General features: G+C 32.8%; 1 protein-coding gene across 2 annotated transcripts; it reads right to left on the reverse strand.

The window, feature by feature from the left end:
• Positions 1-1659: 1659 nt before the first annotated feature.
• On the reverse strand, positions 1660-10520 carry ptges3l (prostaglandin E synthase 3 like). Of its 2 annotated transcripts, XR_007424502.1 has the most exons (9): positions 10199-10455; positions 8900-9013; positions 8505-8571; positions 7429-7527; positions 6206-6295; positions 4353-4412; positions 4217-4248; positions 3798-3830; positions 1660-2888 (listed from the first exon to the last, which is right to left on the reverse strand). XR_007424502.1 is itself a non-coding variant. In XM_022669347.2 (8 exons), exons 1-7 carry the CDS (start codon positions 10225-10227, stop codon positions 4240-4242), a joined length of 468 nt encoding a protein of 155 aa, XP_022525068.2. In that variant the 5' UTR covers positions 10228-10520; the 3' UTR covers positions 1660-3830; positions 4217-4239. The 2 variants fall into 2 exon arrangements, 1 of the variants encoding a protein (XP_022525068.2); XM_022669347.2 differs by having other exon boundaries at positions 1660-3830; positions 10199-10520.
• Positions 10521-12797: the final 2277 nt, after the last annotated feature.

The following is a 12797-nucleotide window of genomic DNA, read 5'->3' on the forward strand; positions in this document are numbered from 1 at the left end:
TATATATCAACTTATGGCAAACGTTTGACTTTTACTGTATATATAAAGCTTTAAAATGGTCCCTGAAGATTCCTGAAAAATTGTCTGCCTTTTCTGATGTATTTTTGTGTCTGTGTTCCAATAAAAAAAGTAAAAAAAAAAAAAAACTTTGTCTACTTTCTTACTCACATGTTACAAAATAGTGATGGTTTAGGTTTAACCAATCAGAATTTTGATGGGATGAGGTGAGGTAAAGCTTCTCCGAATCGGTGAACCTGTTCCAAATGAATGAGCTGCAGCTCATTCACTTGATAAATGATTTTATTGCAAGTCATAAACTAATATTAATACATCTGTTAATATTAATCTCAATATGTAATAGGTAATCATGGTTATAAAGGAGGATGCAGGCAATGTTTGCTTCCATTTTAAAGTGTTTTAAAGAGTTTTCCTTCTCATTCCTCTGGTCCCCTTGTGTAAATGTTCAAATGTATTTCTTATGAATTTCTATTCAAACCCTAAGAAATCTCTGCTGTATTTCACCACTATCACTCCCTTCTGGATATAAAATAGGTGAGGCTAAAAGTGGGCCAGGCAGACGTCACCTGAACTCTGGCCAATCACAAGGCTGACATAGCTCCGCCCTCTCTCTTTGAGTCTGAGCAACCAGAAACAATCAGCAAACTGGTGAGCTGTCGCTTAGCAACCATCTTATTGAGGTAACTAACAAGCTATCCAAATATTCCCCAGGCTATGCTTCTCAATCTAAAGCACCCCCTAAAAACATATTTTTCTGAAAGCCATAATGACTATAATGTTATTTTAAAATTTGGGATGCACTAGGCTGTTCCCTGTTTCAGCTGCATATATGCTGATTGTAGATGAATGTATTTTAGTAGAATGTAAATATATTAAAGCTATTAAAGCTTAGTTGGACTGGAGTTTGTCTGGAGTTCTCTTGAGTCTCTGCACGGATCATCTTCATACTAGACCACATACGTCTGCTATGTTCTTATTGGAGTGTGTGTGTGGGGGGGGGGATGGGTGCAGGTGTGATGGATCACAGTATAAACCAATAGGGTGTCAGAATGGTATATGTTTATACTTCTCTACAGCCAATCACAATCAGATTCACTCTATCTGGATAAAGGAGAGATTTATCTGGATAGGGGTTTTATTGAACGATGAGAAGCCAAAAAAAAAAACAAGCTGTAATGAAATAGGAGTAACGAGGCTATTTTTAAAATGTAAGGAGTAGAAAGCTCAGATAATTGTGTGAAAATGTAAGAAGTAGAAGTTAAAGGTAATCTGAAAAATAATTACTCCAGTAAAATATAGATTACTAACTCAGTTTATACTTGTATTGGCTTTCACACTCTCTGATAGACACACATTAACATCTACTGACCCTACTGAGGGAGGGTCACCTCTGTGGTCTGACGTAGTTGGAACGGCGATGGAACAATCTAAGATTGACAAAAGGACAAAAGGGCAGTTGAGCAACATCCAGCAGGTCGTCATGCACGATTCTGCTGGATGCTGAGCACTGCAGAGTTGGGACGCTGACAGAAGTCAAGGTAAGGGTGTTCTTTTTTATCACTGAAAAGATATCTTCGCTCTTTCATATTCCTTTCATTTTATGGCAACACTTTCTTTGCACTGGACACAAGACAACATAAATTACAAAGTGCAACATGTTTATTTTTGTGTGTGAACAACTGAATAACTATTTGATTTTAGTGTACTGCACAAATGAAATGCATGAATGTCTGTACAAAGCAATAGCATAGAAAAATAGGAAACAATCAAATATTCAGAGATATTGTTAGTAAACATACAGTACAATACCATACAATACAATACAGTAGAAAAAGAAATGCATGTAGCTTCTTTTTTTCACAGCAAAACCTTTGACCTTTTGAGACAGAGGGAATATTTTGGATATTTTGTCACTGTCCAATGAAAAACATGTATCTCCAAAACAGAAACTTTACAGGAGAGAGAAAAAATCTTCAGTACCACTTTAAAATAAGACTACCTTTATAAAGGGTTTATAAATGGTTTACAATTAGTTTATTAATGGTTACTAATTAGTCTGTAAATGCCTTAAAAGTAATTAATAATCAGTTATAACACATACATAGAAAGAGCAACAATTACCTGTTGTTTGCCAAATAGCAAATCCACAGCATCTATATTGTTGCCCTTTCTACGTATGTGTTATAACTGATTATTAATGATTTTTAAGGCATTTACAACCTAATTAGTAACCATTAATAAACTTATTGTAAACCATTTATAAACACTTTGTAATGTCTTATTTTAAAGTGGTACCAAATCTTCTTTAATTTCAGTTGAAGTCACTGTAAATAGAGTTAATTTAAATATATAAATTTAATTATATAAATAGAGTAATTTCAATTGGTCTATTTATCAAGACATTTTGATACAGTGTAAGGGACAGTTTGTGTGTACAAATTATGTATTAAACAAAAAAAAAGACAAAAGATATATATATACTGTTTTTTTCATTGAACAGCGACGATATGCAACAATTTGTATGTTTACAAAAACATTAACCCTTTAACAAAATTTTAATTTGTATATTTCTTTGAGTTTCTTACAGCAAAAAAAGTTATGTTTTGAAATAAACATGTTTAAAACATTTTAAATGTTTCAGATCCCAAAAATACAAAAGAAGAATAATAAAGTGTACAATACAACTTTAATATTAAAGACTTAATTACAAACTATGGAGGAACACACATGCAGTTAGGTAGTAGACAAAAAAAGGTATCCAAACAAAAGCAGATACTTTGATAAAATATATTTTGGCTTGTTTAACACTTTTTGCTTACTTCATAATTGTATATGCATTCCTTCATAGTGTTGATGTCTTCACTATTCATCTACAATGTAGAAAATCAGAAAAGAATTGCAAGTTACATAAATTATGTAAATTCCATAATTCCATTCAACAAAACATCTGAAACAATAATATATGTTACTATGATGATGTTTAAGGGCCAAATAAAAGCAGGTAAAAGGCTACCGGGACGCCACCATGGGAAAATCTGGACACTGTATTATGTGCTATGGTAATCACAGCAGCTGTAACAGGTCATGAGCAGAAAATGCTCCTTTCCCTCCCGCCGTGCTCCGCTCTTTAACTGCAGCCCAAGCCGTTAGAACTACATTTCCCTCAAAATACTACGACTTTATTCTTGCAATATTATGACTTTAAACTCGTAAAACTACAACATTAATCTCGTAATATTATGACTTTAATCTTGTAAAATTACAACATTAATCTCGTAATATTATGACTTTTAACTTGTAAAATTACAACATTAATCTCGTAATATTATGACTTTAATCTTGTAAAATTACAACATTAATCTTGTAATATTTCTGCTTTATTCTTGTAATATTACAGCTTTAATCTTGTAATATAACTACTTTAATCTCGTAATATTAAGACTATATTCTCAAAGAGAACTGTTTTTATTTTTTTTTTAAGAGTGGCCCTAAAACGCGGCTCAGCTCCCCTACTGAAAAATCATGCTGGTCATCTAGAGGAAACATACTGGTGCTGATCAGGAGCTAGTTAACGAGTTAATCTACCTGCATAGGGTATGTGTTTCCTGGATTACCAGCTGGATTTTTTTAGCAGGATCCTTCCAGGGTTGCAACACAAAGAAAGGAAAGACCTATCTAATAATAATTATAAAACCACTTGTAACCAACTATTGTTTATTAGCAAATATAAAAAAGATCAAAAATTTATAAGGGATACATTTTTAAAAAGAAGAACTAACTGGTCAGCTGTTTAAAATGAGAATCCAGGATTCCTAGAAGAGAGAGACAAACAAAATCAAAATGTGAGACATGAGGTAAATTTTTCATAGTTTGGATGACTTTGATATGAATTTACAATTAATCTACAGTTAATTCCTTTAAGACAGTTGGAGAACCGTATGTTAAATATTTACTTTTCCACCAAAAACATATGAGAACTGACAAAGCAATCTATTAAAACACACACTGACCTCTAGTGGATTTTTTTTTTTTACCCTGACATTTCTCTACACAATCAGGTCTGGGTTAATTTCACCACCTTCTTTAATATGATATAGTGGTCAAAATATGCCCTACTAAACACTTACACAGGGGATAAAGGGTTAAAACTTCATGATCCTAAGATTCATGCCAATATTGCGAATATGTAAATAATTACCTGGGTAAAATTGATCTTGTCTCTCAGTCACTCTGAAAAGAAAAGAAGGAATCGTTAACTAAAATGTATTTTTCTATATCTGGGAAAATGTACAAGAATACTGAGCTCTAGTTTCCATGGTTCTGAAAGTGCTTACTAGATCATCCAGGTCATCCATAGAGGGAGCCACTCCTTTAGTTTTTATATCAGAAAGCATCTGTTTCAATAGACAAACACAAACTGTAAGAAAACATTTAATCTAAATAAAAAGAAATGATCAGAAGAGAACTGTTGCTTGGTAATTTACATTAAATGATTCACTATAATGCAAGAATATGAAAGCATGCAGTGGTAACTTTATTGTGCTTGGTTCACACTACATGATTTATTGGGTCATCACTGTGAAAAACGAAATCCTAGCAAGGAAAATTCTCTCATTTTAAGGTAATGAATCTTATTTTTTTTTCTCTGATAAGATTTTTTGGCTTACTAAGCATTGTGTGAGTGTAAGATTGTTTTACTTACTTTATGAATAACTAATATTATTCAGTCTTACTAAGAATTTTCACCTTATTTAAAGTAATTTGAACTCTAAATAAGCACAGAACCAGTCACCAGTCAAGTTATTCAGATTTTTGTGTAGAAATTTAAGCAACAAAATATTTTTTTTGCTGTTTTTTTTGTCCTACTTCACTCGTTTTGAGACTTTGCAATTGCTTATTTTAAGGAATCTTATTAAGAAAAATTTGCTCACCCTTGTGGATTTGCTCACCAATGGATTTTTTTGCAGTGTAGGTAGGATTGTGTAATAGAGTGGAGGACAGTGAGTGAACACAGAGTTTAAAAACTCCAGCAGCACTGCTGCATCTGATCCACTCGTTCAAACCAGCACAACACTCACTAATTCCTGGTTTTCACTATAGGACATTATGAATGGTCAGGTCAATATGCTGTTTACACTTCACGACGTTGTGCTGTAGTGCTCTAATCTTTTGGTTTTTGTGGTTTTACAACACATTTTGGCAACATAGGTTAAAAAAAATGTTGTTTTTTCATCAGAGGCTATCGAAGAGAGCACATAGTGCTCGGCAACTATTGCAGTCATGGCCTGCCAAACCCAGGTTTTAAACCCACAACCTTTTCGAGGATCTTATTTCAGATAACAGCTATGAAATGTTTACTAGACTTAATATCAGAAATATAAAATCATCCTGACAACAATTTTACCAGAGAACACGTCCTTAATGTCATTTAGACTAGTCATTTGTTAGACAGTCTATTTTAACACCTTCCACCTGCATTGTTTAAATAGCAACACTGCTCGTGTATATAACTTTACTAATGGGCGTGGTGGTTTGGGAGTGAAGTGTGTTCAGGTAAATTTCTAGCGTATCGCTATCTTGGCAACAGAAAACACAGGGGCTCCACTGACTGAAAAAAAATCTAGACAGACGTCAACAGTCAGACATTCATTGCTATCTTGAAAGTAATTTGTCAACACAGGCTTCTCCCCATCCAAAGCCTGTTGCCAGTTATGCAAACGTTAACATCAACAATAAACAAAATAAACGAACGTGAGCGAGCAGGTCAGTTTCCTCTGCTGAGAAGCATTGAACAAATCCAGGTCCCTGCACCGTTAAAATAGCAATCCGCCAAATTTTGAGTACACCTGACTGCTTAAGGGAATAATAAGCGACACACCGATTGGTTTATTTTACATAACGGCCAAAAAACTATAACTAAAATTAATTAAGAGTACATGCCTTTTGCGAATTTCAAAGCCACGCAAGGCATGCAGTTCCCGTCATTACGATAGCAATGACACCACCTAAATGAAGTTGCACGGTGCATGGTTGACAAACTCCTGTAAATATATGCTTAGCAATGTAATAAGTATGAGATGTGTTATGATTTTCACACTCTTGTAGTGTCTGGCAGGCTGTAATATTAAAGGCACATAAAAGCTGTAGTTTCACTGAATCAGTAAAAATATTTACTGAATATACTCACATCCATGTAGCCTTCATACTCTGCCATGCCGTCTTCCTCTTCGTGTTCCCAGTCTCTCCAGTTATCAAAGTCTACTGATAACCAGGCTGGCTGTGAGGTAGAAGAATGCATCATGTTAGCGTTCATTAATTCTGAATTACAAGCTTCATGCTAAATAAATTAAAAATAAAGATGTCTCACATGCTTACTTTTTAATGCAATCAAAACATATTTAGAAAATTGTAAATATGAGGAGGTCTGCTAAATGCAAAAAAAGTGTTTTAAAGGTTTTTATATAAAACCAATTCATTAAAACTGTAGGTATGGATAGGTTAATTTAATTAAATAATTGGATAAAATTGGTTATTTAAAATTTTATAGTAATGTTTACAAAAAAAAAACAATAAGAAAATGTAATTTTTGTTATATTAATTCTACTTCAACTTTTATGGTCATGTTAAAAAATCGATTTGTATTTAGTTTGCTTTTTAAATTTAATTTAACTAAAATTTAAATAAAAAATACTCATACAAAATTAAACAGTATGGGGACAGCCAACACAGAGTTAGCATCTCAACTTGGGTTTATTGCCTACAACATTGGTACCAGTTGGTTAATCGAAACATATATAAAATACAAGTTTGCCTAAAATAGCCTGGGGGACTGACTACACACAGACGGTGGATGTCAGTGACTAGAGGACACACTCAGTATGCAAACAGATTGTGCTAGTAGCCAATGAAAAAGAAGCAGTCAATAGCAGCAGACTAAATTCAGTTTTTTTTTTTTTTTCGATATTATTAAAAGATCATATTCAAGGATCATATATCTATATTCAGTCTACATTAAGTGAATTCCTGTCGGTTTATTTTATTTTATAAACAGAGAAGCACCTTATTGACTGACTTTTGCCTAATTGACTAACAGTTCTAACAAAAATATTTTTCTAAAAACACACTTAATGCAGATTCTGACATTCAGTAGTATTTTGTTCAATTGGAATTTTATTAATTTATGAGGATGATGACCAGTCCTTATAAGAGCAGAGTTTTTAACAATTCTGCAGTTTGGTTTAGATTTTTCTCAAGAAATAAATATAATTAATTTTTTCGTCAGCATATTATCTATCATGAAAAGTTCTTAACTTTCTTTAAATGCTTAGTTCTTTTTAGATGTCTATATGTAAAAATTGTCTTTATCACAGAAACTTAAATATCCCCCTTTTTTAAAAGTGGAAACATTACCTTAGCTGTGTCTTTCGTGAGTCGAGGCCATGCTACATTGTCTTTCACTTTCCTTATCAAAACATTGATGGTGCGATCGCACACCTTCTCCCTCGAGTCCTAAAAGACAAGAAACACAGAAAACTGTTTCACACTGTTTACTGCACTGCTTTAATAATGACCACACCTTTTGAATTCAAGCCCAAAGCAATATATTGCTAAAAGTATTCACTCGTCTGCTTTTGCATGCATATGAAATTCTTAATCCATAGGGTTTAACATGATATTGGCTTTTGGGGAAGTATTTTGGGAAGGCTTTCCACAAGGTTTAGGAGTGTGTTTATGGGAATTGTTGACCATTCTTCCAGAAGCACATGTGTGAAGTCAGACACTAATGATAGATGAGAAGGCCTGGCTCACAGTCTCCACTCTAATTCATCCCCAAGGTGCTCTACTGGGTTGAGGTCAGGACTCTGTGCAGGCCAGTCAAGTTCTTCCACACCAAACTCTATCATAAATTATTTATCTATTTGTTTATTTATTTTTACATTTTGTACTTATAATTCCATTCAAATCACTGGTGCTGTCCTAAAAACAGAAACATTTCTTGAGCAGGCCACATACAGTATACCCTCTCAGCTGATCACCTAATACATCTGATCTGTTCAGACTGAGCTTCATGGCAAACACCAGTCCATCAGTTCATCAGTTATGCATTCCTACAAAATTATTTTTTTTATTATTTACAATTACTTTACTATAACTAATGACTGCTCAGCCAATCAGGTCAATAACAGAAGACAGAGAAATTATTCTGTTTTTCTATCAAGATATAAAAGATTTGAAGGCAACTAAAATTTAAAGCATCCAATATGCCTGACTTAAAGTACTGAAGCTTTTATCTATGAAAACACTGTCTTTAACTTTTTATATCTTGCCTCAGCTTTGGACAGCGATTGTTAGACCTAATGTGTTTTTTTAAAATGCTGTAGAATAGTGAATATTAATGCTTAAATACTGGTGATTTGGAGATTTATAGAGCTCTGAATCTATTTGTTAAAATGCTGCGTAGAGCAGAAGTTAATGAGTGAACTTACGCTTTTGTACACTCGATCATAAAATTCAATTTCATTGTAAATGTTGTTGTCCTCATCATCTTTGCAGCTGAAAAAACAAAGAAGGGAATCTATGAATATACACTATATTTCCAAAAGTATCCACTCATCTGCATTGCATTTGGTGATGTGAGGTTAAGATCAATTTGTTTTGTGTTGCTTTTTGTCATATTTCCATTTTTCAGAATATCAAGCCAATTTTAATACTAACCCCAGCTCATTTAATCTCAAAATAGCTCAGTTTCAGTAGCCAAATACTTTTTTAATCTTACTGTATATATACATTCCTCTTCATCACCACAAGCACCACCCCAACGAACAGTTTAAACAATTCGATTAGATATACAATTGACATTTGCATAAGAACAGATACTCACCTTAAGATGATTTTGGTGTCCTGAATATCAACTTGAACATTCTTTGGTTTCTGAATCAGGAAGTTTATTGTAATATACTTTTTGCGGTCGTACCAAATGGTTTTGGCAGGCTGGCTTCAGAAATGAAAGAAAAGATAGTAAAAATGCATACAGTATGAACAGGACAAGTCAAAAGTTTGTATAGCAGGCTAATACAACATAAGACTTTACAAACACATTGTATTATTAACTAATAATATATATATGTTTGTTATTATTATTATTATTATTATTATTATTATTATTATTATTATTATTATTATTATTATTATTATTATTATTATTATTATGTGTGGGGAACACCTTCAGTGAATACTAACTGATGCATATTAGGCATTATCAGCATTAATTGGCAACATTAAATGATGTTATGCAACCAAAAAACAAACAAACAAATGTTTATTCAATGTTCATTGCTAGCAGGGCCATGCTAAAGACAGTAAGTCATAATAATGGGACAGAAATTCATTATTATGAAATAGTTAGTCTTTATTATGAGATAGTATCTTATTATTATGATATGGTAAATAATTAATATGAGATAGTAAGTTATTATAGAGACAAAGTAAGTCATTATTATAAGATAGTAAGACATTATTATGAGCTAGTAATTTAAAATAATGAGATAGTAAGTCATCATTATAAGATAGTAAGTCAATATTATAAGATAATAATTTAGAATAATGAGACAGTAAGTCATTATAAGATAGTAAGTTATTATTATGAGATAGTAAGTAATTAATATGAGATAGTAAGTCATTATTCTGAGATAGTAAGTTATTATTATGAGATAGTAAGTTATTATTATGATATAGTAAGTCATTATAATGAGATAGTAGGTTATTATTATGAGAGAGTAAATCTTTATTATGAGAGAGTAAATCATTATTATGAGATTGTAGGTCATTATGATGAGATAGCAAGTCTTCATTATGAGATAGTATGTCATTATTATGAGATAGTAAGTTATTATTATGAGATAGTAAGTCATTATAATGAGATAGTAGGTTATTATTATGAGAGAGTAAATCTTTATTATGATATAGTAGGTCATTATAATGAAATAGCAAGTCTTTATTATGAGATAGTATGTCATTAGTATGAGAGAGTAAGTCATAATAATCTCTCTGATCATTTCTGATGCTGTAGCAGAGTTAGAAGCTACAGTTCTAAGGTTAAAGCATATTAAGAAGCATATTTGTTAGGCATGCAACAGATTTATCCCCACACATATTAAATACATATTATATTAACACTTACCAGTCATCCGGCCTTACAATCTTGGGCATGTTGCTGTTTTCAGAGAGAGCTTTCTGCAGTAAACAGAGTTTGGATTCTTTAATCTGGAGTATCCAGTAGCTTTAACCACAGCTCCTGAAACGTGGTGGTGGTGGTCTGGTCACTCTACCCTGGGCTTCTGTGTGTGTGGGGTGGATATTTTTAGGATGGATGGTATCAGCTGCTGCTAAGGGAGGAACATGCCTTCTTTTACCCCTCCACCACACCAGCACTCCCATTTAAAGTCTGCCAGTGGAAAACTCTGGAAACCCACAGTATCTTCCCCCTGACACCCAGGCCATCTGCTCTAATGACTGGGAGGTGGAGAATCTACCAGAAGCCTGGTTGGACTGGGTGGGTGTGAACTCTTAACACCTCACATTGTCGGTCAAGACCATACAATATTGAATCAATACAATAAGTTTAAAGGCAGGTCACCCCCGGATAGCCAAATGCTTCAAAGTTAATCTCATTTAGAGTGTGGATGTCATTAGACCAGTTTTAGGGGGGCTGTAGCCCCCACCCCATGCTCTTAATGTTTTAGCCCCCTTCCAATACACAAGTAGCCCACGGAAAAAAAATTGGGGTAATACTGTTCTATTCCACATACAGTCACAGTCGAAAGTTTAATTTCTTTATTTAAGTCATAATAATGAGGTAGTAAGTCATTATTATGACATAGTAAATAATTATATTAAGATAGTAGGTCATTATTATGAGATAGTAAGTCATTATTCACTCTAAGAAATATAAGTACAGATTTGTACTTAAAAGAGTACAAAGCTTGTCGCTGGGGCTGTACCTTATATTGAGGCACAAAAAAGTACCTTTCGGTGAAAGTCCTTTTTTGTACCCATGGTTTTTGTGGCAGTAAAGATCATAAAGATTATAAACATTATCATCAATTAAATATGGCTCAAAAACTTGATGATACAAAATTGTCTGGCTTTCAAATAAAAAAATGTGCAATTTAAATATATATTGTTTATTAGTACAGTGATGCAGAATACTGAATGTACCCTTTGGCTGGTTAAATGGTACAAATTTGTACTTATTGCTGTTAGAAATGACTTTGTACTTCAGAGGGAACAAATCTGACCCTGTAAAGACCAATATTGTACCTTTGAGGGTACAATTATAAAGAGTGTACCTTCGAGTACAAAAAAGTACTCATGTCGTACCTCTGTTTTTTAGAGTGTTGTAAGATAGTAAATCATTACAATGAGAAAGTGAGTCTTTATTATGAGATAGTATGTCATTACTATGAGATAGTAAGTCCAATACACAAGTAGTTGTAATATTTTGGGGTAATATTGTTTTATTCCATATACAGTAGCTGTCAAACGTTTGCACACACCCTCTTATTTAACATTTCTTTATTTCTTTATTTTTTTTTTTTATTAATACTTAAGACATGAATACCGTTCAGGGACATATATGGAATTATGTAGTAATAAAGAAAATAAAGTCAGAAGACCATTCCAGGTGACCTCATGAAGACACTAAAGAGATGAACAAATTAAAATACAAAGAGTGTGCAGCTCTGTCCTCAAAGATAAATGTGCTGCTTAGAATAATGTAAAGTATTTACAAAATAATTCCACATGTGTTCCTGTATAGCTTTATTGTCTTAAATATTAAATTTACAATGTAAAACAAAAAATCAAAAAGAAAAGAAAACACTAAATGAGAAGAGGTGTGTCCAGATTTTTAAAAGGCACTGTATTAAGGTGAATAAAAAAAAATAAATAAAGAAAAAAAAATAAATAAATGTATGCGGTAATCCTGTTTAATATACAAAAAATGTTTTTTGTAACATATTTTATTTTATGTGAAAATCCTGCTTAAAAAATAGGAAACATCTGTAGAAACTTTTTCCAGATATTTATTCCACCCACTTAGTGCAGGTTTATAGAGAGACTGCTTACTGTCTCCCATCTCCCCCCTTATATCAGAAAATTACTGCACACCGCTAGAGTGAACCCGCCAAAGTTTATAACTGGAGTTTAAAAAATATATAAAAAATATATGTTTTTGGTTCTGCAACATGTGATATTGTTCTGTCTTGTAGATTGTAGATAAATTATCAAGCTTTTATAAACTCAATAAGAATTCATACTTTTGGATTTACTCGTAGCGACCTCTGGTGGAGCTATCAGTCAACTTTTGTTATGTAAATGCAGGGCAAAGATGCCAGCACCACCCTTCCCCCACCACCAAAGATAAAAAAAAAAGTATTTACATTCATTACTCAGGTAGAGGTATAGACACTAGAGTTTAAAATAGTTCTGTGAAAGTTGTATCAACTCAAGCTTTTTACATAAGTTAAAGCGTAAAAGTACTTGTTTTAAAACGTATAAAAAAGTATAAAGGTATATGCACAGCACTGGAGATCTAGCCTAATAGTGTTTCTTTTTACTGTACAACCCTGTATTATTATAATGACAATAAATTGAATTGAATTGAAAAAGTAAAAGTAATGTAAGGGGAAATAATTTAATGCCTAGGTTGCCTATTGACTATGCCATTTCATTTACGGAATTTATCTGATCCTCTTAAGTCCATTTGTGTCCTTACAGAT

Source organism: Astyanax mexicanus, chromosome 15 (assembly GCF_023375975.1).
Source record: "Astyanax mexicanus isolate ESR-SI-001 chromosome 15, AstMex3_surface, whole genome shotgun sequence".
Classification (NCBI taxonomy): Eukaryota; Metazoa; Chordata; class Actinopteri; order Characiformes; family Acestrorhamphidae; genus Astyanax; species Astyanax mexicanus.